The sequence below is a fragment of the Prionailurus bengalensis genome, chromosome D3 (genome assembly GCF_016509475.1).
Source record: "Prionailurus bengalensis isolate Pbe53 chromosome D3, Fcat_Pben_1.1_paternal_pri, whole genome shotgun sequence".
Taxonomy (NCBI): Eukaryota; Metazoa; Chordata; class Mammalia; order Carnivora; family Felidae; genus Prionailurus; species Prionailurus bengalensis.
This window is the reverse complement of record NC_057356.1, coordinates 32358025-32384180: the sequence shown is the minus strand read 5'-3', so window position 1 is coordinate 32384180 and position 26156 is coordinate 32358025. Positions and strand designations below refer to the sequence as shown.

General features: G+C 42.0%; 1 protein-coding gene across 1 annotated transcript in view; it reads right to left on the bottom strand.

The window, feature by feature from the left end:
- The window catches only part of AFG3L2 (AFG3 like matrix AAA peptidase subunit 2), a 40753-nt gene extending 14861 nt beyond the window's left edge, over positions 1-25892 (bottom strand). The window contains exons 1-12 of the mRNA XM_043558251.1: positions 25501-25892; positions 21028-21127; positions 20529-20606; positions 17482-17588; positions 17189-17341; positions 14983-15057; positions 11056-11180; positions 8790-9063; positions 7254-7391; positions 4783-4936; positions 989-1096; positions 762-887 (exon numbers count right to left, since the gene is read on the bottom strand). Of these exons, the coding sequence (XP_043414186.1) occupies positions 762-887; positions 989-1096; positions 4783-4936; positions 7254-7391; positions 8790-9063; positions 11056-11180; positions 14983-15057; positions 17189-17341; positions 17482-17588; positions 20529-20606; positions 21028-21127; positions 25501-25617 (1555 nt within the window). The 5' untranslated portion in view covers positions 25618-25892. The remainder of the gene's footprint in view (positions 1-761; positions 888-988; positions 1097-4782; positions 4937-7253; positions 7392-8789; positions 9064-11055; positions 11181-14982; positions 15058-17188; positions 17342-17481; positions 17589-20528; positions 20607-21027; positions 21128-25500) is intronic.
- Between the last annotated feature and the right edge of the window lie 264 nt (positions 25893-26156).

Below are 26156 nucleotides of genomic sequence, written 5' to 3'. Positions count from 1 at the left end.
TCCACATAAAAATCTGTACATGGATGTTCACAGCAGCAGCATTCACAATAGCAAAAAGATGGAAACAACCCAAATAAAGAAGATGTGGTCCATCCACACATTGGAATATTATCCAGCCAGGGAAAGGAATAAAGTCCTGACACCTGCTGCCACATGGCTCAACTCTGAAGACACTACACTTAAGTGGAAGGAGCCAAGGAGAAAGGATCCTATGTGGTGTAGTTCTTTTTACATGAAATGTCCAGAATAAGAAGATCTATAAAAATGGAAAGTAGGTGAGGGGTTGCCTAGGGCTGGGGATGGAGGGAGTAGCTGCTAATGGATTCTTCTGGGGTGATAAAAATGACCTAAAATTAGACTACAGCAGTTACAGTGCAACCCGGTAAATACACTTTTTAAAAACCACTGAATCATACACTTTACAATTCACAGATGAACTTTATGGTATGTGAATTTTATGTCAATAGAGTTGTTAAAAAAAAAAAAAAAACAAAACAAACACCCACATACAAATAATCCAGAGGCAGCAGGAAGAGGGTGGGGTACATACGAAATAAGGTTTAACATGCACTGAGAACTGTTCCTGAAGCTAGGTGATGGGTGCAGAGGGGTTCATTATAGTATTTTCTCAATGTCTGTATATGTTTGAAGTCTCCCACTGAAGAGGCCCCAAGGTGAGAGGTAAAAGTGCACTGGGAGCTGGTAAAGGTCACTGGTTTAAAAGACTTCTGACACAGGACATCAGGTTCTGTTCCACTCACCTGAAAACCCTGGAGTTAAGGAGGCAAGTTTTCTTGCCAGCTTCTCCTTTTCCAGGGCACTGTCCAGCTTCAATGGTCTGAGGTGAACTTTGAAAATAGAGGCTCTTCCTTTTATGTCCGGTGGTCCTTGAGAAATTATTTTTAAGGAAAAAAAAAAAAAAATCAAAGTGAAATAGTTGTATCTCTCCTCATAAGAACTGGACTGAACCTGATGAAGGTCATCTCACCAATAAATATCTGCCTATCGAAACGCCCTGGCCTCATCAGTGCCGGGTCTAGAATATCTGGTCGATTGGTGCCCGCCAAAATGACGACGTTTGTTGTTGTGTTAAAACCTAGGGACATAAAAAAACAAATGCCAGACTTAAAGCTTTAAGCATCATTTCTATAAACACAAATGCCAAAGGGGTGCCTGGGTGGCTCAGCAGGTTAAGCACCTGACTCTTGGATTCAGGTCAGGTCATGATCTCATGGTTTTTGAGGTAAGGCAGCACATCAGGCTCTGTGCGGACCTTGCAAAGTCTACTTGGATCCTCTCTCTCTCCCTCTCTCGCTGTCCCTCCCCCACTTGCACTTTTTCAAGTGCGCATTCTGTCAAAATAAAACACATACACACACACACACACCACACGCAAGATTGTAATTTATAGAACTGTAACTTGAGAATATGTTGTTCATTTTTTAAACGTTTTAAAATTGTGGTGATTAAATTTGCGAAGAATGTGTCTAACCTCCCTGGGCCACAAGACAACCCATTGAGTATTTGAAGACAGGTATCAACCTCCAACTCCAGCCCCTTTGCCAGACTCTGCTTGGTTCTATTGGTCACTTCTCCAATGTCAATGCCTTGGCTACAGGAGCCTTCACCCTCAGGACCCCGGCCCTGAAAGAGCTTTGGTGCTGATAGCCCACAAATATGGCCATACATGGACTGACCACCACAGAGGGAAGAGCTCTACCTTAATCGGATATAGGCAGACCGCGTTTTATTGCACTCTGCTTTACTGCACTTCACAGATACTGTGTTTTGTACAAATTGAAGGTCTGTGGCAACCTTATGCTGAGCAAGTCTATCAGTGCCATTTTTCCAAGAGCATTTGCTCACTCTGTCTCTATTACATTTTGGTAATTCTTGCAATATTTCAAACTTTTTTGTTATTGTATTTGTTGTGGTGACCTGTGATCAGTAATCTTTAATGTTACTATTTTAATCGCTTTAGGGCACCACACACTGCACCCATATAAATGAATTTAACTGATAAATACTATGTGTGTGTTCTGACTGCTCCAGCGATGAACTGTTCCCTCTCCCCCTCTCCTTGGGCATCCCTATTCCCTGAGACACAACAAAATTGAAATTAAGCCAATTAGCCCTACAGAGACCTCTAAGTGTTCGAGTGAAAGGAAGAGTCTCAAGTCTCTCACTTTAAATCAAAAGCTAGAAATGATTAAGCTCAGTGAGGAAGACATGTTGAAAGCTGAGATAGACTGGAAAGCCAGGCCTCCTGTGCCAAATAGCCAAGGAGTAAATACAAACCAAAGGTTCTTGAAAGAAATTAAAATGCTATTCCAGTGGACACATGATGATAAGAAAGCAAACAGACTTACTGCTGACATGGATAAAGTTTTAACTGTCTGGATAGAAGATCAAACCAGCCAAAACATTCTCTTAAGCCAAAGCCTAATCCAGAGCCAAGCCCTCACTCTCTTCATATCTATGAAGTCTGAGAGAGGTGAGGAAGCTGCAGAAAACAAGTTTGAAGCTGCCAGAGGGTGGCTCATGAGGTTAAAGAAGCTGTCTCCATAGCATAATAGGGCAAGGTGCAGCACCAGGTGCTGATACAGAAGCTGCATCAAGTTATCCAGGTCTAGTTAAGGTAATTAATGAAAGAGGCTACACTAAGTAAAAGATTTTCAATGCAGATAAACAGTCTTGGATTGGAAAAAGATGCCATCTACGACTTTCATAGCTACAGGGGAGATATCAGTGCCTGGCTTCAAAGCTTCAAAGGACAGGCTGACTCTCTTGTTTGTGTCTATGCAGCTGGTGACTTTAAACTGAAGCCAGTGCTCATTTGCCATTCTGAAAATCCTCAGGCCCTAAAGAATTATGCTAAATCTACTCTGCCTATGCTCTAGAAATGGAACAAAGCCTGATGAGAGCACATCTGTTTATAACATGGTTTACTGAATATTTTAAGCCCACTGTTGAGACAGCTGCTCAGAAAATATTACTTCTGACAATGCCCTGGTCACCCAAGAGCTCTGATGGAGATGTAGGAGACTAATGTTGTCTCATGCCTGCTAACACAACATCCATTCTGCAGCCCATGGATCAAGGAGTGATTTTGACTTTTAAGTCTTATGATTTATGAAATACATTTCGTAGGGCTATAGCTGCCAGAGATAATCAAAAGGATTCCCTATTCTGGATGCCACTAACAACATTTGTGATTCATGGAAGAGGTCAAGATATCAACATTGCCAGGAGTTTGGAAGAAGCTGATTTGCCCCCTCATGGATGAGTTCAGGACTTCAGTGGAGGCAGTGACTGCAGATGTGGGAGAAACAGCAAGAGAACCAGAATTACAAGTGGAGCCTGAAGATGTGACTGAATTACTGCAATCTCATGAGAAAACTTGGAACGTCTGAGGAGTTGCTTCTTATGGATAAGCAAAGAAAGTAGTTTCTTGAGACGGACTCTAATCCTGGTAAAGTTGCTGTGAAAATTGTTGAAATTACAGTAAACTATTTAGACTGTAACAAAAACTTAGTTGATAAAGCAGGGGCAGGGTTTGAGAGGACTGATTCCAAACCTGAAAGGAGTTTACTGTGGGTAAACAATGCTATCAAACAGCATCGCATGCTACAGAGAAACTGTTCATGAAAGGGAAAGTCAGTCAATGCGGCAAACTTCGTTGCTGTCTTCTTTTAAGAAACTGCCACAAACCATCCCAGCCTTCAGCAGCCACCACCCTTATCAGTCAGCAACTGTCAACACTGAGGCAGAACCCCTTCACCAGCAAAAAGATTACAACTCACTGAAAGTTCAGAGGATGGTTAGCATTTTTCAGCAATAGAAGCTAAAAAAGATTTTAAAATCTTTATTTATTTTTGAGGGGAGGGAAGGGGCAGAGACAGAGGAAGACAGAGAATCCCAAATGGGCTCTGTGTAATTAGCACAGAGTCCAATGTGGGGCTCAAACTCAAGAACCAGGAGATCATGACCTGAGCTGAAATCAAGAGTTGGATGCTGAACGAACTGAGCCACGCAGGCACTCTGAGCATTCTTTAATTAAAATATGTACCAAAAAAATATGTACACTTTTTTAAGACACATACTGCATACCTAAAAAGACTCAACATAATGTAAACATAACTTTTATATGCACTGGGAAACCCAAACATTCATCTGACTCGCTTATTGCGATAGTCACTTCATAGCAGTTGTCTGGAACTGAACCTGCAGTATCGCCGAGGATACCTGTCTGATGTCCAGCTCAGTCTCGTAAACCAGCTTAGTACTGAGCACTGCGCTTCCCTTTCTAAGCACACAACAGCATCCGTGTATCTTACAGCACAAAGTATTCTCACATCCCACAAAATGGCTTTCCTAATAAAAGAAAAAGCTGACTAATGTGCAAAGACTGCTACTCTCTTAGTATTTGAAATCTGCCAAATTCACACACTTGGTTATGCATGGGTTTTCCTGATGCTTCAGAATCACAGATGATTTTAAGAATGAGACCACAATTCTTTTGCAATCATTTCACCAATTTTTCTCTTATTCACCTCCAGATGCAAACACCATCTTAATACCAATATTGTTATGGCAGGCTGCCAAGTAAGAATATTTTGGCATTATCCATACTGGTACAGAAGAGCCTTTAAAAAGGGCTGTTTGTTTTGGAGAATACTGTTTTAAAATTTGAACTCAATACCGACATAAGGATTCTCACTTTAGCTATATGGAAAACAATTAGAAAATGTAGTTTAAAATACAAAAGACTTGAATATTCACCATCCATCTCCACAAGCAGCTGATTGAGTGTATTCTCCTGTTCACTCTGCCCTCCAAAGTTGCCTCTTCCTCTCTTCCTTCCCACGGCATCTATTTCATCAATGAAGAGAATGCAAGGGGCATTCTTCCGAGCAAGGGCAAATAAGTCTCGGACCTGGATAAAAATATAAACACTAGAGTCACTTAACAACTGAAAATTATTTTCCTCCTAATAAAAAATAAACATCATGCTTCCATCCAAGAGGAAGATGATCTTTTTGTGTTAGATACTGTGCACTACATATTTAAAAAGAGTTATAAGAAGCAAAGAGGTGGCAAATGATGAGTAAGGTGGTGGGTAACTGCTTTAAGGTGAGTAAATATTATTTCTATAATATCATAACTTACTGTATATATCAAAAGTGCTAACAATATCTGCTATTTTTATAGCAACAAATTAATACTACACATTTTTACCCTACCAAAAGAGAATACTGTAGAGGTGTAAACTTTATATTCAGTGTAAAAGTTCAAACTACTCTGGCCCGAGGCAGGCTGTTAACAAGCAGACACTTACTAACAGATCTAGGTAACATGTATACACACCGTAAAGGCCGTGAACTACGCAAGACCACACAGTGATCACCCCAGAGCATAATACAGTGCTCTGCCACTACAGGAGCAGGTGTGAGGCCCATGCACCTACATTCTGTCCTGCTAATAAGCATGTGCTTATGCTTATGATGAAGGAATGGCCATCCCCAGGGTCTCAGCCTATCACCTGCCCCTTTTAAGAGATCCAGAAACAATCTCCTATGCCTCACATCCTTTTTCACTTCATTCACCAGAAGTCCAAGTTTCCCCATCATCCTTTCCTGCCTAGACTTCCTAGCTTTCATTCCTATAGTGCTCTGAACACATCCCCTAGGATAACTCATGTCCCGCCAAGGCCTCTCCCTCTGAACTCCAGATCAGTGATCAACAGATCCCCATCCTCTCACACCTCCTTCACCCCCTTGTCTGTCCCTGCAAAGCTCTCAACTGGAAGGGGTTTTGTCTTTCCATCCGAGCCAGTGGGAGTTGAAGTGCACCTCATGCAATATGACTACTGCCAAAACAATTCTGCTGGAAAACCCCTGCTCAGAGATTCCCACCATGTGGCAGACACACTGCCCTCCTGGTTGTAGTACTTCCTGGGCCCGATTTCCCATTCTTCCAGCCTACCCCCACCCCCTCCACTGGGCACTATTTTTTTAGTGGTTCCTGGTTGGCCGTCCCCTGACCCACCTCTTTCAATCACCTTCTGCTCTATTTTGCCATGGCCAGCAATGCCAAGGTTTCCCTACACAACCAGCTTCCCATGGTCTACTCTGCCCCCTCCCACAGGTCTGGCTTGCTCATGTACTCAAGCTTCTCTCATAGCCGGCTTCTCCTGGATCTCTAGCCCATTAGGCCTACCACTTACCCCCACCACCCACAGCTCCTCTCCTGTCTTCAGCCAACCCCCACCACTCCTACCCGTACCAGATTCCATGATCCATCATCATAAACATTCAAGTCCCCCAGGCTCCCCTAGCCGTCTGACAGCCCTCCTATGAATCCACCTACTTTACCTATCATAGCTCATTTAAATTATGATGCCATCAATAGTAAGACTCATCATTAATACACTTCCCACTGACAAAGAAAAAATGCTACCAGTCGGTGGCACAACACTTAGTTACTGATTATAAGTTGCATCTTGGTGTTTGGAAAAGCAACTGTGGTAGCACTTGGCACGTCTACAGTGTTAAAAAAAAAAAAAAGTCAATATTTAGACACTGGTAAAATACACAAGAGTAAAAATTTAAGTGTTTCTTTAAAAACTAACCCATACTCACACTTCCTGATTTCAAAACTTACTACAAAGGAACAGTAATCAAGACTGTGGTACTGGTATAGAGAGAGACAAATGGGTGCCAACACCATTCAACAGAAAAATCATCTTTTTAACAAATGGTGCTAGGAAACCCAGATATACACATGTAGAAGAGTGAACCAAGATGGACCCTTACACCTCACATCATATTAACTTGAGACAGATCACAGACCTAAACGTAAGAGCTACAACTTTTAAAACTCTTAGAAGAAAACACAGGAATATTTATGACCTTGGATGGTGACAGTCTTAGAATATGATACCAAAGCCCAAGCAACAGCAAAAAAAAATGGATAAATTAGTCTTCATCAAAAGTAAACACTTTTGTGCTACATTACCAAGAAAGGGAAAAGACAACCCACAGAATGGGAGAAATTATTTGCAAATAATGCATGTGATTAGGAACTAATATCCAGAATATATAAAGAACTCTTACAACTCAACAACAAAAGGACAACCCATAAACAGACTGCACCAGTCTGGTCCAGGGCCATCTTTACCAGCTCCGTATTTGGGGGGAAGATCAGGGGGAGACAGAGGAGGGTGTGCCATCATAAGAGAATGAAAGACTTACTCTAGCTGGACCCACACCAACAAACATCTCCAAAAACTCAGATCCACTAACAGTGATGAAAGGGACGTTGGCTTCTCCAGCTGTGGCCTTAGCTAGCAGTGTTTTCCCAGTGCCTGGAGGACCAGTGAGAATGGCACCCTTCAGATATAAAAAAGGAAAAGTATATTTAGCTAGAATTTCAGAAAAGTAAATTGCATATCCACAAACAATTCTAAGATATAAATCTGTCTATAAACTCTGATTATATAATAAACGTTCCTTAAACAACGATGGCAAAACATTTTTATAACAGTAGGAAGAGGAAGAAAAGGATTAGAGACCACCTTGTTTTAAAAAATGTAGTAAGAATGTAAAATCTTACATACTTCGCTTTAAGATTCTTAGCACTGCTTTTCAGATCTTTAGACTTAAGCTGAATATCTATTAATAAACCAACTGAGGTTGGGGCATCTGGGTGGCTCAGTCAGTTAAGCTTCTGACTCTTGGTTTTGGCACAGGTCATGATCTCATGGTCCATGGGCTGGAGCCCCAAGCTGGGCTCTGTGCTGATGGGATTCTCTCTCTCTCTCTCAATCTCAAAATAAATAAATAAATTTTTAAAAATTTAACAGGTAAGTTTAAAAAATAAATAAAATAAGCCAACTGACGTTTACTTAAATAATTCAAAGAGACACAAACACCACACTCCCAAATTACATTTTGCTTATTTTCTTCCCTTTAAAATTTCACAAATGAAGTAAAAATCTAATGACCAACTATGAATGTAGTTAAAAAGGGAAAATGTGTTTGCTCAGTCTAATTATTCAAGTTGTATAGATGTTTAGGCATGATGTGCACAGATACTACGTAAGTCAGAAAATTATAAAATTATCAAATATGACTTTTCATCCACACAGGCATGATATGAAAATCAAGGAAACGATTTCCTTTACAAAGGCTTCCTTTAAAGTAAACTTTATTAGTGGATTTTTTTAAATAATTAAACATCTTGGATTCATTTACTTAATGACCAAGCCTGGCCCTGGGAGTATAAGGATCAGTAAGGCCAGCCTGTCACCAGCAGCAGGCATGGGGACTCCTGGGAGGAGGAGGCTAGAATCAGTGCTATCTCTTCTCCACCAAATCCTGTACCACGAATCTGAGTGCCAGGCCCAGGCAAATGGTCTGTTCAAACCTGCTAAGGGAGGGACAAGCGGGTGACAGCAGGAGGTAACGTGCTCATGTGCACAGTTACTGAGAGACGGGGTATCTGAATCAGACTGGAGGGAGAAGGCAGGCGAATCAGGGAAGGCTTCCAAGGGGAGAGAACACAAATCTTTTCAGGAATATACACACCACATACAAGCAGACACATTCCCACGGAACAACTGACCTGAAAAAACCCCGGAGTAAAGCAGAGACTAATAAGACAGAAGAAGAAAAACAGCTACTTTGTCACAAGTAATCAAACTTCATAAAAGTATAACTTCAGAGATAAAAAATTCAAACAATTTTTGGGTTAATACGTTGAAAATAATCTGAACGTTCACTTTTTACCTTTGGGATTTTTGCTCCTAGGTCTTGATACTGCTTTGGGTTTTTCAAGAAATTCACAAATTCCATTATTTCTAGCTTGGCCTCCTCACAGCCAGCCACATCTTTGAACTTCACATCTATCTCATCCTTCAAGACTTTGGCAGTGGTTTCTCCAACACTGAAGAGTCCACCCATCCCCCGGCCTGTCCGGCCAATGCCGGCGGGCCCTCTCCGTATGGTGTACAGTAAGAAAGCGATGATAAGCACCGTGGGCAACATGCTCAGGAGAAACGAGCTAAATAAAAGAAACCACACACAACACTGACATGTTTTTAAGACTGTTACTCTTTGGCTTTTTAAATGTTTGCAAGATACACTTTTTGGTAACTGCTTAGGATATAATTGTAAACGTTTTCTATTTTTGTAAAACCTGAATATTCTAGATGTTTTATTTGAGGCACAAAGACAATCTCAGTGTGTCAATATCACTGACGTAGAATTGCAGAAGACGAGACCAAAGAAAAAACTGTTCTTAACACATATGCTGTCTACTGAGATTTTATTTCTATCCCAGTAATCTCCATTTATGCACGATACAGACCTAGCTGTAATTTACTATCATTATATCTGCATTTCAAAGAAACTTCTTTTGAATTACTTAGAAGTTTTAACATGACCTGGCGTTAGCCTGGGCAGAAATTGCAGTTCTCTTAATTGGAATTTGTCAACTTATTCTAAAGAGATGTCTTCTAAATATCAAACCCTCGCTCAGTTAACGGCAGATCAGTTTCAAAAGCCCTGTACACAATGGTGACAGCAATCTGTTGGTAAGCGCTGCACAGGCCACTCCGTGCAGCTTGTGCAGACTTAGCAGACTGACTCCCAGGGGAGCAATCTTTTGTCCTCCAAGCTCATGCTCTGGAGGGCACTGCTCAGATAGGACTTAAAGCCTGGAGATACACACTCATATATATGAGTATATCCTCAGATATATACTCATATTGGTTAATATAATGCAAGTTAGCTGAACTTATCCTAAGAAATTAGGATCATAACCTTGTACACGGTTTAGCTCTAAAAAAAACAAAAAACCAGGATCTACTTTTTAAGTTTTCATCTTTTACAATTTTTAAAGGCCCCCACAGCAGGCAGTAAGAACATAGAAAAATTTACCTTTGGTTTATTTCTGGAGGGGGAAAAAAGATACACTGACCATAGATGTTTAAGGAATGGTGCAACCAAACTTTCTGTAATGTTTCAGCAGCAGCTATACAGTTAAATGATTATATGACAGCCCCAGGGCCCAAGGGATATAGCACATGTGAAACAATCTTGATAGCTATCTGGATCTAAAAACAGGTAAATTGTAGGTTGACACAACTAAGATGCAAGAAAGTCTCTAAAACAGAGTAATAATACCAGCTCAATTAGCACACTAGCAATCCATTTTTCTTTTTTGCCTAATTTTTTAAAATTTATTTTTGAGAGACAGAGTGAGACAGAGCACAAGTGGAGGAAGGGTAGAGAGAAGGAAACATAGAATCTGAAGCAGGCTCTAGGCTCCGAGCAAGTGTTCAGCACAAAAGCCCGACGCGGGGCTCAAACCCACGAACCGTGAGATCATGATCTGAGCCAAAGTCGGTCACTTAACCGACTGAGCCACCCAGGCGCCCCTAGCAATCCGTTTTTCTGCTCTTTTATTCAGAAAAATTAAGATTTACTTGTACTTTCACTCTTGAACTGCTAACTCCGTAGCAAGGTACACCTCAATGCGAATGGAGTAACTGCCAGGAAATCTATCTGGGTGTTATACATGGATGAGTACTCAAAGGCCATAGATTTCCTATAGAAACTCAAAGACAAGTGACTCTTGAAATCAATGGGCCCTTCTTGGAGGCCTCAGACTTCTAACTGGTCTTATTAAAGATAAATAACCCCAAAGGGAACAAGCAAGCTCTGACAAGAGAAAAAAGAGTTACTTAAAATTCCTGGAAAACTCTGAAAAATAAATGTAAATGACAGTTAAAAGGTGGCAATGCCATTCTTTAACACAAAGGGGCTCTTTATGATAAAATCCTACTAAAGGACGTTAATACCCCCAAAGTATTGCTTAATCAAAGATAAATACAAATGTGCAGAAAAGCAGTCATGAACAAAAACCAGTAAATTACCAATGACTTAAAAGAAGTCTGGCCCAACTGAGACAGACTTGAGAATGTCGTATGTCACCTGCCATCTGGTGACAGAACACACAGCAACCCACACAGAGCACAGTGAACAGTCTTACCCGTCACTTTCAGCAATGTAGACGACAGGAACCCGATTCTCCCCTTCTATGCCCAATTCCTGCTGTAAAGTTTCCAGATTCCGCTCAAAGGTGTCCACACTGCCAATATTAAACCAGACGTATTGCTATAAAAACACAAAACAAAATATCCTAAGAATGAAGGGGAAACAAAGTTTAATTTACCAGAAGGTTCAACTTTTAATGAATTTTTCAGAAATACTGAAAATTCAGAAAGTGAAAAAAACCCCACAATAATAAAGGACTGGTTTTAATGATGCAGTGATTAAGTTTCACTCAATGAGAGCACCTGGCAATCCTTGCAAATAAGCATTTCTTAAGCAATATTCCTTAGTGGTTCTACAATTATACACTCAAATGAAAAATCTATTAAAAGTCCTTTTCATAAATATGTGTCCTTTTCTGCTTCTTCATTTCCCACGTATTTCTCAGCTATTTCCAAACTGAAAACTAATGTGATGCAGTACTAACAGCCAAAGTTTCCTGAGCACTTACTAAGGGTCAGGCATGGCCCTTAGCCCTTTATATACACTAACTCATTCAATCTTCAGAACCACCCTAAGAAGTAGGTACCAGAAGTGATACTCAAAATCTGAACGTGAGGAAGGCACCCCACCGCCCAATGAGAACAGAAGCGTCCTTCGCTGTGCCAGCTGTTACTCTTCTATTCACTTGATCAGGTGAGTTACTGAGGCCCTGGGGAGGCACCAATGAAGGATTTGAGGCAACGGCTACTTACCCCCCCACCCCAAAGTATTCCCCTTTGTGCTAGTTGTTTACTGGCTGAGTATCAGCCCTGACTCTTACTGTCCCCATTTTACAGATGAGAAAACTACAGGGGTGACTTCACTTGCCCATGGTTACAAATCTAGTAAGAGGCTGGATCTGCACCCGAGGAGTCTGGCTCCTGAGCCAGTGCTCCTAACCAGCATGTCACACTGCCTCTCTTCTACAACCACACACGTACTTATAATAGCTCACATTTATGGAGTTTTACTAATATGTTAGAACCTGTTCCAAGCCCTATGCAAGTATTAGCCGCATTTTCTAGCACAAAAAGACTCTGTTCCTCCTCTAACCTGTAATCACTTAAAAAAAGTTTTAACCAAGACAATAAATCTATGTCATAGAAACTCAATTCAAAAGTGTGCACAGAAGAGAGTAACATGTCATCCCAAAGTCCTCCCACCAACCAGTGCTACTGAGTGCAGAACAGCACTCTGGTATTTCTCTCCAAATATCTAAAAACAAAAGATGGAGAGTAGTTTTATAACAGATATATTTTTTCTTAAGTTTCTCTAATAGTATTATCTAACAGTTCTTGGTAAGTTGTTCACTGACAAACCTACAAAATTCCTGCTATTACAAGCCCAAAACAAGTCAATAATAGGTTAGCCACATGTGACTAAGCATTCCCTTACTTAACACCTACTCTCAAATGGACACTGTGCATGACTCAACATCAGACAAATGGGGCAGATAAAGAGGACCAGCAGCATGAGATTTAGGGACAAGATCTAGAGAAGACCCACCAGGGGTGGGTCTCAGCTTTCCAAGTGATTCTTACACACAGTGAAGTTTGAAAACCCCCAATGACATTCAAGATCTCATTTCAGCACTAAGCCTTAAAGCATTATTATTGCCCTTCCCATCTTAGTGATAAAGAAGCCCAGGCTTAGCGGAGTTGGCCATATAGCTAGTAAAGAGTAGAGCTGATCTGAAGCCTAGTCTGTCAAACTCCAAAGCCTGTGCTTCTACAGCTAACACTTAAGTAACACTGCTACTCTATAAGTAGCAGGACACCAAAAATCATCTACCCATTTCTGAAAACTCAAAATAAAGTTTTTATTAAGTAGGTATTACATGTTCTCTGGGGAAAACTACAGTAATATAAACATAAATAAAACAAAAAGCATCTGTAACCTCAACATCCAGAAACAAACACGACTAGCAACTTTGATGCCATTCCTTCAAGATTTCATAATAGCCCCTTTACTATCTTGAAATACATGCACAATTTTGAAATTGATATAAAACCTTAACCATAATATAAAGGATAAATAAAAGGAAAGTAATTTATAATAAAATGGTACGAATTTCAATACATAAACGTTTGTGCATGCCAGCACTAGATGTAAAAATTGCCCTCTAGGGAAGAGGACTGTCCTGCCGAGCCACTGCTCCAGCGGCGAGATTAAAGCAAGAGAAATGAGGAGCCCTTATTATTAACCAGGTGTCTAATGTGGGCATTTACTGATTTCCAATTTTCTGCTCTATTATCAATGTTTTGGAGGACATCCTGCATACACATCTTTACATGCATCCTTAAGTATTTCCCTAGAATACAGTCCTAGAAGCAAAACTACTGAGTGTGTGCATACTTTCAAAACTGCTGAAATACACACTGCCAAACTGTCCTCTTGAAAGGGAGTGCCAATTTAATTCCCAGCACTAAAACTCTGAGGAATAGTTCTGAGAAAAAAAAAAGGAGCATGGTTATTAACGAACATTTCATCATAAGGCAAAAAGAATGGGAAGTGGGGTAGAAATGAAGACAATTAAAATAACTTACTCCTAAAAGTGACTAAAATACCAAACCCACACAAGTTTAGAGACATTCCTCTTTTTTTTTTTTTTTTTAATTTTTTTTCAACGTTTATTTATTTTTGGGACAGAGAGAGACAGAGCATGAACGGGGGAGGGGCAGAGAGGGAGACACAGAATCGGAAACAGGCTCCAGGCTCTGAGCCATCAGCCCTGAGCCTGACGCGGGGCTCGAACTCACAGACCGCGAGATCGTGACCTGGTTGAAGTCGGACGCTTAACCGACTGCGCCACCCAGGCGCCCCATGAGACATTCCTCTTTTTGTCGACATGTTTCGGACAGAGATGGTCACCACCAGTTCTAGTTTTCTTTACATGTTGCCCCACCCAGGCAAGGTGACCAGGAAATGGTTACACAAAATCATCTGGAAGGAGGGATGCAACGTGGTAAAGGAGGTCTGAACCTGGGGGAGGGCAGTAAGACAGCAGGACACCAAGGGACTAGAGATGGGCCCCTATGGGGGGATGGGAGGGCTGGGAATCACCTGGGAACCTCATCTGCCCCACTGCTGTCCTCCCCCACAATCCCCTCAACCCAGTCTAGGATATCTGGAATAGAGTTCAAACTGGCTGGACAGGATTTACAAATTAGGAGCACCTGGGTGACTCAGTAGGTTAGGTGTCCAGCTTTGGCTCAGGTCATGATCTCGAGGTGCGTGAGTTTAAGCCCTGTTGGGCTCTGTGCTGACAGCTCAGAGCCCGGAGCCTGCTTTAGATTCTGTGTCTCTTGCCCCTCCCCCGCTCGTGCTCTGTCTCTCCCTCTCACTCTCTCTCTCAAGAATAAACATCAAAAAAAAGTTAATAAAAAAAATTTTTTTAAAGGATATACGTATTTTTTTTTGAAATGAGAAACGAAATGGAAATTAAAAGAATAAAATATCACAAAACAGTTGGGAGAGATATGATCAGAACGCTTCTTAAACTGATTTGAAAAAAGCTGTCTCAAGACATACACAATTCAGATTTAACAGTTTTTCCCTAACCAAAACAACTGTTCTCTCAGTCTTGAAAAATTCATATATGATACTAGAATACCGAAAACTGGGATTTCACCATTTCTTAAATGCACAGCAGAACAATTACCAAATCCAACCCAAAAAAACTGACCAACTTCATAAGGCAACTACGTATGGCATGCACATTCTCCCCTGTGTGCGTTAGAGAGGCCTGTGAGTGCTGTGCTGCCCGAATCTGGCATAGCTGGTGCACAGAGCTACTGCAATGTGAGGGAATGCTTGCTTTCTGACTCTAAATCTGAAAAGTGAATTTACAGCTAATCCACATCAATTAATAAAAATCATTTACCCCATCAACAGGAGTTTTTCCTGGTATAAAAGTCACTCGAACAAAACGCTTGTTGACGACTTCCAGTCTGTCTACCTGGAATTTTAAAAAGTTAATATTCAAACATAAATTTACAGAGAAGACATGAGATATTCTTTTAAGCCCATTAAAATTGCACATGGTATTTTAGATGTACAAAGAACAATGATGAACAACATAAGGAGGCCCCGTTGTTTCCCCTTCTGGCTTGAAAAATAAAACATCACAAATGCTGTTGAAGCCACCAGTCACGCCCTCTTCCCAGAAGTGGACACTCCCCACATTAGGTGCTGACTGTCCCAAAGCCTATCCTGGTGCCTGTGCCACACAGATGTAACCTTGAACATACACTCACTTTTAAAATGGTCCTGCTTGGTGTATATTCTTCTACGACTCTTTTTCCCTTCCTGTCGTATTTGTGAGGTTCATCCCTACTGACAGGTCAGATCTGCGGGGTACTCCACTTTGGGAGCACACCCCAAGTTATTTATCCATTCTCCTGACAGACATTTAGGCTGTTTCAAAACGTTCACTATCGTAAGCAATTCTGTCATGAACATTCCTGCAGATAACTTCTTGGGCACATCTTTAAAGGTTTCTCTGAACATGTACCTATAGACAGATCCAGTAAGGCTGGGTTACAGGGTACACATACTTTACTATTCTATATTATACTATTAATAGTACATTTACTATACTATTATTTACTATTCATTTACTATACATGAAACTGCTCTTCAAAGTGGCTCTCCAATTCACAGTGCACAGCAAAATATTCTATATCCTCACATATTGGTCTACATCCTCACTTGCTAACAGAAGACTTTAATTTTCACCATTCCATGAGTATAAAATAATATAAACTTGCTTTTTTCCGTAACATCCTAACTACATAGGATTCTTAAGAACACTTTTAAAGACCTTCTAAGTTCTTTAACCCTAAGTTCTAGGTTGATCTGGAGCATGAGCCCTTTAGAAGAAGCTTGCTTTCTGCTGCCATTAAATCTGCAATGGCAGGCAGTTTGTGAGGGAGCCCTGGGTAATTCCAGGAGGAGGTGGAACAGGGAACTACCTGTTCCTAAAGCACGTCATCTGGAAAGGACTAAAGTACTCTACCCCCCCATAAAACTGCTGGAACAACAGTAGACAGATTCCAAAGAACCAGTGGGCCAAAAGGAGATGCCTCTATGGAGAATCTTCCCTGAGGCCCTATCACCACACTTTGAAGGATAGCTGTAGCCCCCTCCACAACCAGACAGGAGTTACTTCTTAGAAGGCAGGCTCCCTAAAACATCTGGGTATTTTACATAAATATCCTGGCTTCCATGAGAAACATTAACCTCCATTTCCATCCTCACCTTATTGGACAATCTTTAAAAATAACTTTTGTTTTCTATGCTACCAGTAAGTATTACTATCTTACCTTTATTTTATCAATTTCATTGATGAAAAGCCCAACACCAAGAAGTTAAGTAATCTCCCCACAGTGACACAGCAGGCCTAACCTGGTTTCTCACTATCACTTCATCAATTCTAAAGTGGACATTTTTCATAATTTAACATCTGAGAAATTAGGATATGTTTGACAACTGGTATTTTCTAGTTTCACTGGCAGCTTACTAAATTTTTCTTAGGAATGGATAAAATAATGCATCTCACAGGCCGCAGCATCTCAAAGATGCTGGCGTAGTCTCACTGGGTAAAGCCCAACTGGTAGTGACAAAGGCTCCCAGCAGCCCTGCCTGGGCCCCCACTTAGAGCCCATCCGCTCTCACTTTCAACACTTGGGAGTCACTTAGGCACCCAAGTCCAAGCTCATGGGAGATTAAGAGCCGTGGAGTCATAAAGGTGCCAGGAGAGGCTGGCACATTCTAGCAGGGGGAAGGCGTGACTGAGGACACACAAGAAAATGAAAGGAGACAGAGGACAGCCAGAGCAAGGTGAAAGCTAGGTTCTAGTAGAAGTGAAAGAAAAGGATTTTGTGGTAAATGGGGGGACAGGTGGGCCAAAACAAATAGGGTTCTTCATTGCAATACTTTACAGCATTAAAAAAAAAAAAATCAAGATGAAAACAGTAACTTTACAATGGACAAGCTGGCTAACTTAGTTGACTGTTACTTTGTTGGCCCAATCTACTGAATTTCACCTTTTGAACCACTATAAACCACCAATCCAATAAAATACTTACTACTCCTTTGGAAAGATAGTTATTGACAAAGTCCTTCCAAGTGATTTCTCTCCCAGAGCTCTTGAACAGGAAGTAAAACATGACTCCACCCCAAAACAGAGCAGTCCAGAGAAAGTACATCCGGAATTCCTTGTCATCCCATGGAAAATCACCCTGGGCAAAGAAGGAGACAGTCTCTGTGAAGAATGAAAGGTCACAATAGGATCTATGCTATATTGGACACAAATCCCTCCCAACCTCTCCTGGGGCCGCTCCAGATCCTCCAAATTAACACACACAGCCTGGAATCAAACCTTCTGGAATCTGGACCACCAGTGAGAATCATCTTTCTTGCCACCTCGTTTTCCACTGCCACCAACTCCTCCTCCGGAAGGGCGCGGGGTAGCAGCTGGCTTTGATTCTGTTCATAAACAGAGAGCACATACCGCAGCACAGCAGCATTTTACATCTCTCCACAAAGTTTTCATTAATGCAGCTTAACAAAAGACTTACTGCAAAAGTTCTCGCAATAACTTGTTAATCTTTTTTCATTAAGAAGTATCTAGAACCAACTATTAACAGCTGTGACCTCGTTGTCGTGTTATATGATTAGAAATAAATGTAGGCTTTTTCTTTCTGGGAATCAGAAATAAGAAAACCGTTAGCACCCCTTGTCACAGCTTCTCATCAACCAGCAATTCTGGAATCAGCCTGTTTTGTCATGTGTCCCAACCACATTCATTGTTGTATTCAAAGTTTGGATGAGTTTGAAGGAAATACTGTTTGCACTCTGTTGTAACTAACATACATGTCTTTGATGTTACTATAAAATAAGGAGGCAAAGTTTCAACGGGCACACACTAAGGGTTAGATTCATTATTTGATAGTTACACCAGGTCCTTGTAAGGCAATCCAATCCTGTACCTCAACTAGATTTAAACCAAGCATAAAAGTCACTGGGCACAGAATAGCTATATTCCCGGGAAACCAAAGCATCAATTTTGTTGCTATTGTGGTTTTAGAACAAGTTTTGACCTTGACTGAGGAATCACAAGTATATCTAGGACTGGAACCCACGTTTTTTCAAATGACCTTGACACCTTAAGATTTTACTTAATTTCTTTATGCTCCTGCCAAGTAGGAACAATAAAATGTGAATAACACCACCTTCCTTAGTATCAAAAATGAGAGTGAAGTTCCATAGTCTCTGAAAAAAATCAAAACATTATACAAATCTAAAAAAAAAAAAGACTTCCTGCAAAATAGCTTATGGCAACCGATCATTCTGCCATGAGGAAGAAAAGAGACTAAGAGCATTCAAGGAGGCTTGCCAGTGCTTTCCACACGTTATCCGCGATACCTGCACAATATACCAACAACCAGGTAAGTATACGACTATACCCGTTTTACAGATGAAAAGGTGTAGCTTAAGGAACTTGGTAAGTAACTGGAAGCAGTGTTAAGTGACACTGAGGAGTGACAGAGCTGTGACTGGAATACAGGTAAATGAATTCCTGAGTTCCCAGTTGAAAGCACAAGGTAGGTGCTCCCATTTCCCACTCCCATGAAGTGAACACTGTTAACAGTGTTTCTTTCTTCTGTAGGCAAGGCGTAATTTTGATAACTGACTAAAAAAAAAAAAACCCCACCTTACCCACATGAAATTAGTTTCCCAGAATCTGAAATTAGTCACTGTTAAGGGTTGAACAGTGCCCCCTGCCCCCCCAATTCACATGTCAGGAGTCCTAGCCCATTGTGATCTTATTTGGAAATAGGGTCTTCACAAAAAAAAATTTGTTTAAGTTTAAAATGAGGTCCTATGGGTGAGTCCTAATACAATATAACTGGTATTCTTATAGAAAGAGTAAATTTGGACACAGACCTACACAGGGAGAAGGCGGTGCCAAAAGACACAGGAAGAAGACAGTCATCTATAAACCAAGGAGAAAGGTCTGGAACAGATCCTTCCCTCATGGCCCTCAGAAGAAATCAACCCTGCTGACACACGGACTTTGGGCCTCCAGCCTCCAGAACTGTGAGGCATTCGTTTGTTGCTCATGACACCCAGGTGTGGTAGCCTGTTACAGCACCCCTGGGAAGCTAACACCTTTCTCCCCACCCCCACATCCTCTCAAAGAATCACAAACACTAACACCTTCACCTACCACAAAGCGACCCCTCCATTGTGTAGGATGGGAGGCTGACATATTCATCCCCCATGATGCATACAAGGAGTTTCTGCACCAGTCCTAAGTGAGGCAGGGCCTGAGAGAGAAAGCCCTACCTGTAATGAGGCACAGCACTAGGAAACAGAGTCAAGTGCGTTTCTGAAGTTGTTTGACAACATCCCCTACTAGTCCAGGACAAAGGAGCACCTATACAAAAGGTACCCAACTGGTTGTAGTTTAAAAACGGACCTACTATCATTACTCTGCCCCAAACCAAGATAAAATGACTGCCCACCACACCCCTGGGAAACACTGCACAAATTGCCCATGTCACCAAAGCTCCAATCAGACCACACTTGCGCTTCTCCCTTCTCTTGGCCTCGCTTTCACTCCTTGCATTTTTTGAGTATCTATTTGTTTCTCCAACTAGATCCAAGTTCATTTCAAAACAAGGGCTGAGGGGCGCCTGGGTGGCGCAGTCAGTTAAGCATCCGACTTCAGCCAGGTCACAATCTCGTGGTCCGTGAGTTCGAGCCCCGCATCGGGCTCTGGGCTGATGGCTCAGAGCCTGGAGCCTGTTTCCGATTCTGTGTCTCCCTCTTTCTCTGCCCCTCGCCCATTCATGCTCTGTCTCTCTCTGTCCCAAAAATAAATAAACGTTGAAAAAAAATTTTTTTTAATAAATAAATAAATAAAAACAAGGGCTGAATTACATTTTTCCCTAAAAACAAAGATGCCAGCTGAAATGTGCCAGGCATTGTGCTAAATGCTATCACATGTGGGAAATGGGGACAGGAGTCTCAGGGCCTACATAGCTCCCCCCCCCCAGCCACCAAAAACACTGAACCACACCAAAATATGTATCAGATAAATTGCATGTATTAGATTTCTAAGATTTTTCTCAATGATTTAGGTTACGTGTCAAATATATTTACCAAGCATGATATAACAGATACTGACCACTCAATATCTCTAAGGTGACCTTAAATTAATTCGATTTAAAAAATGACAAGAAAATATGAACAGAAAATTAAGGTGAAATGAAACACAGGGTCTGTAGAATTTTGTACGTACTTGTAACCTCTCACTTCAGAACTGCCTTAAGAAAACACGTGCTTTGTTCGGTAAAAATTATCATCCAACATCATATACTAGAAAACAGTAAGTTCAAACATAGTCTTTTTAAAAGGTACCTTTTTTTTCTCCCACAACTTCTTTAGTTTCACTAGCTTTTTTCCCATTTTTTCCATTAGGAAAGTATTTTTCAAATCCTGTTAGAAAAGAAAAAAAAATACACACCCTCAAACTAAAACTCATTAGGTTTTATGTATGCGTGTTCATTTTTAAAGCTGATACATCATTAAAAAGTATAAGCTATAAGTGCAACATTTCTTGTGTAGGAGTAAGTCAAGGTCTAAATAATACAGTTCAAAAAACAGAGGTGTTAAAGAAAAAAGCCTGATTTGCAAGCCAATTTCATTACCTACAAAAGTGTTATAAGTGTTATAATCAAAGGGGATACATTTTCATCACTGCAATCAGACAAAAGGAAGTAGGGGTCAGATTACTGGAGGAGACGGAAGTTCAGAGTCAACCCGAAATAACAACTATGCATCTATTTAGTAAACACCTGCCGCCAGCACATCTTTAACAAGAATGCAGAACATTATGATTCCACCTAAGTGTGCTTACCTTTTGGAGGTCGAGAACAGAATCTTTGATAAGCAGCAATTACATCTGTCAAGAGAGAATTTCTGCTGGTTGTTGCTTGGGTTGTAGCATATCGACAAAGCTGCAGCATAACATATAAATAAAAGCATAAAGGTTATATCAAAATAAAAAAGTTTAGAAGAACTTCCTTTCCTACTATCACAAATATCCTAAATTCAAAAACATTGAATTAAATGCTTCTCCCTTCAATGGGTGGTTACAGACTAGCACAGCCATCACCGCCATTTAAAGAAAGGACTAGGGTTGCCTGGGACTCCGCCACTCTATTCCAGTAACCAAACCAAGAGACATTAATTATGATCCAGAAGACAAGAATACTTCAAAATCATGCCTAAGTTAGAATTGTGGCCCCATTACTATTCTCTGCCAACACATTCACTTTGGCATTGTTTACTTAATTTGTAGCACTCAAAAGACAAACTGACACAGAAATCTGCTCCTTCATGCTGTCCCGTGGGCAGGGTCTATAAAACTGCAAGACATTCACCTGAAATTACAGAACAGTGTGGCTTGTAAATATAATACTAAATTCCTCCTAGTTCCAGGAGAAGGAAGTTACAGTCCCACATCACTGATAATCCTTACACTAGTTAACATTTGCTAAAGATATTCGATATACTGTCATCCTGGTGAGAACGCTGGTGATACAAGTCCCATTACAGATACATCTCTGCCTTAATAACATGTTGCTAAAACGTTACTTTTTAAAGTAAGGTCTAGGTAAATCAAAGTATAACATAAATATACTGAACAAGCTCCCTATTAAATTTTTAGGCACACAATTAAAAGCAAGGTTCATTGAGGGGATACATCCAAATCTGGCAATGAAAAACTTCAAGTAATCCTATCCCTTTGCAAAGTGAAACTTCATCACCAGTTTTTGGGAGGACGAACTTAGAAATACAGATGAAAATGTTTAAAGTGAAGTTCATCTGTATTAGCATCCACCAGCATTGCTGCTTCTATGGTCTGATGAGGAAAACACAACATTGGAAAACCACTTCACATCCACTAGGGTGACTATGATCAAAAAGACAGTAAGAAGAGTTGGTGAGAATGTGGACAATGTGGAGAGCAGAGCCCTCGTGCACTGTTGCTGGGAATGCGGAGCGGTACAGCCACTCTGGAAAAGTTCAGCATTCTCAAAACATTAAATGCAAAGTTACCAGATGATCCAGTCAGTCCACTCCTACCCAAGAAAATGGAAAACATATGTCCACACAAAACCTTGTACATGAACGTTCACAGCAGCATTATTCACTAGAGCCAAAAAGTAGAAACCCAAACGACAATGAACAGATACATGTGACACACTAAAAAAACGAAATATTCAGCCATAAAAAGGAATGAAGCACTGATACATGCTACCACATGGATAAACCTTGAAAACATTATGTTAATAAGTTAAAGACACTGGACACAAATGGCCACATAGTATATGATTCCACTCATATGAAGTGTCCAGGATAGGCAATCTATAGAAGCTGTAGATTAGCAGTTGCTGCGGGCTGGAGGAATGAATGGTTGGGGGAAAATGGAGAGTGGCTCTAACTGGTTACAGGCTTTGGGGTGATGAAACGTTCTGGAATTAGTAGCGATGGTTGTATAACCATGTGAATATACTGAAGACCACTAAGTTGTACACTTTAAAACGATTAATTCTATCGGATGTGAATAACAAAATGTCAATAATTAAAGAATCAGCTGATTTTACTTCAGATTAAAATACAATTCTACACAGCAAAATAAGACAGAAACACTGACAATGATCTTGGTTGACAGCAATGCTGGTCTGACAGAATTTGGAGCTTCTGTTGTGTTAGCCCTCCCCGACCCCTGGGAACACTTGGCCTATGAAACAACCACTAATAACAAATAATAACGTATCATAAACGAATAAAGTTTTCCAATACCAAATCCATTAAGGGTACAGATTAAAATGATTTGTTAGTCAAGATGGACAAGGCAGCAAGTCACACTGATTCACTGAGCCATCTACTCTAGGCCACGCACTGCTAAGTGGTGCAGAGTCCCCAGTGGGGCAGGTTGGGCAGGGTTGGAGGTCAGAAGCAATCCTTACCTCCAGGAAGCTCAGAAGTGTAAGGGAGAATGTGGGGACAAATCTATCACAGGATGGTATAATACACGTAACGATACAAAACCTCTAGGTATATACAACAGAGGTAGGTAGCACAGAAGAGGAAGTGATTACATGCTCAAGGGACCTAAGGATGTTACAAGTAGTGATATCTAGGTCTGGAATTTGAAGGAACCATAATCACCAGGCAGACGGTGTCACAATTTTTAATTCTGTTAAAGCTGGAAATCTGAATTTTTTGACTGATGATCTTTAACACATCTGGGAGGAACTTCAGTTACGCATCTACTATAGGAGAAAACGACTAGTTCCCAGGGATGCTACCATGAGGATCAAATGTAATAACGCATGTAAAAAGCACTGTTAAAATCGTATGATGATACCTAGATTCAAATGATCATTTCCAATTACTCTGAAAGCTTTTTGAGAGTAAGGGCTCATCATCACCTTATCAAGTAAGTCTTTATGTCACCATAAAGTACAGAATTGGACACAAGGTATGTACTCCATAAATACTTATTGGCCAGTAAACCGCCTTCAGGCTCTATCTTCAAATCGTGTTGACCTGGAATACCTCTAGCAATAATCCTATAACTACTTTTAATGCTGCTGAAGTTATTTTCTCTACAGGCACCATCAATGAAACTTTTCTCTGCTTATCTAATCCAAGCTCATTCAAAGGATAATATAAAAAAAATATATCAACTCACAAGATTTAAGTTCAGAGCACCTCATTTTAGAGGATTCTCTTTTATGTTTGACATTAGGAGCACTTTTTAGCTGCTTTATCATCAGTCTTATTTCTCTGAGCATAAAACCTGAGAATGGACATCTCACATCAAAGTCTTCCCCAAGAAAACTGTGAGAATCGTTCTTGTCTCTGACCTTTAACAGCAGCACAAACCTAAAGGACAAAGTCCTTTCAGACTCCCTTGCAGGTAGCACAAGAATGCCCTAATGTCCCCAGGGAATGTGTCACAGATTCCCCAATCAATCAGCTATTGCTATCAGCACAGGGTACTTCCTTATACCTCAGCGTGGAAAACGCACAGGACAACAGTGCCACTCAAAAGAGAAAGGGCCCAGACAAGATTCCTGACATAAAAACTGCAAACTCACAAGGCAGATCCCTACCTGCTCATTACAGGTCTGAGTCCAGTATTTACTAGGGACAAAAGGAGACGGCAAGATACTATGGCAAAATGGATGTAATTCAGGAAACATGAGGCCTAGTGCAGGGCAGCAGGGAGTAAGAAAGAAATTAAGATACCCAAGACAGGCAACAAAGCTTCAAAGAGTAAAATTCATGAATGCAGGTACTATTAATATGCCCTTTTAAGTGGAGAGGCTGAAAGTGGTTCCTCAAGGGCATCTGGTTAGTAAGTGGCAGGTTCCTGTGACTGTCTCCAGGGCCTTAACCACCATGCTCTTTTGCCCCCATGCTCCAAGTAACCAATGCAAGGCTGGTCTCTAAAAAACTGGCAGACAGCAAGAAACTGTCACTGAAATAGCTGATATCGCCTACCCATTACATGAACCTCTACTTGACAGATTACAGCCACGGTCCTGTGACAACACAGTATCGTCACTCCAGAAAACGGTATTACCATAGCCCATACGTGTGAAGCCCTGTTACCACCAACAGAGAAATAGCCTCCCACTGAGGACAGGGCTTCTTATGCAACTAAAAACATCCTCTACTCTGAAGAGGTGACGTTATTAATAATCATAGTTAGTATGTATTATCTACTATGGGGCAGACCCAGAATGCCAGCAACAGTCCCATTCAACAGATGGGGAAATGGGGGTTCAGAGGTTGAGTAGCTTACCTCCAAAACCTGTGCTATCATTAAATAACGCTCAGGCTGCCGACCCTTAAAACACATGCACAGCACCTGCTTTCTATTTTTCCAATACCATGAAAGCAGCTCAAAGAAAGGCAACCCGTGCTGGAGATATAACAAATTCCTTAACGTTTTTAGGTCTCAGTTGCTTTACCTGTAATATGGTTCGGCCCTGAATCAAGTCAGAGGACCCTCCCAGATGATTATTTTGAAGCTCCCTGACGCAAATATCTGATTCTACCTGTTTTCAAAAATCCAATTCTCTACCAAGGGTCTGACACGTTGATGGGACCCACGGGATAAATGATCTGAAACGCAGGGCGTCCTGGCATGGAACACGCAGCGCACGCGGCCTCATTCACGCGAGGAAGCCGCCCCTGACGCCCGCGAGCGCGCCCAGGGGCCGGTGACCTTGACGCCCTGCTCTCCAGGGCCGGAAGCGGGCCCGAGGGCCGGGCCGGAGGCGGAGGGCGCTGGGCCTCCGGGACTCACCGTGCGGAGACAGGACCGCTCGGTGGGGCCCATGCGGCCGCCAGGCACGAGCAGCGGTGGCAGGCCGCGGGGCCAGCAGCCGCCCCGGCCCCACAGCCGCAGGCAGCGGTGCGCCATGGCCGCCAGCGCCGCCCGCTCGGGCCGGGGGCCCTGCGCAGGCGCGGCTGGGCGGCCGGCGGCGGGCAGGCGGCGACGGCTGGCCTCGGGCCGCGAGAGACGGCTCGGGGCAGAGACTTCGTGAACGGCGCTGCAGGCCCACGGCTCACAGGCGAGCCCACACTCTCGACGCGCGCGTCTTCTCCAGACCCCGCCCCTCCCGGCGTGCTAACGTCAGCCGTAGGGCGGGCGCTCCAGTCCAGAGCTGCTCCTACGGCTCCGCAGCGTCCTCTCTCCACCTGGGCTAGAGGCGGGGCCTAAGCAGGAGGAGCGTGGAGGGCGAGTGGAAGGCGGTGGGTAGGGCAGAAGGAAGAAGGGAGGAGGGCAGGGCTAGAGGCGGGGCTTAAGGGAGGAGTGAGGAGGGCGGGCGTAGAGGCGTGGTCTAAGGGGAGAGGCGTGGGGTGGTGGGCGGGGCAGGAGGGTGGAGCTGGAGGCGAGGCCCAAGGGAAAGGAGGAGACCCTGCAGGGCGGGTGGAGGGAGGGGCTGGAGGCGGGGCGCA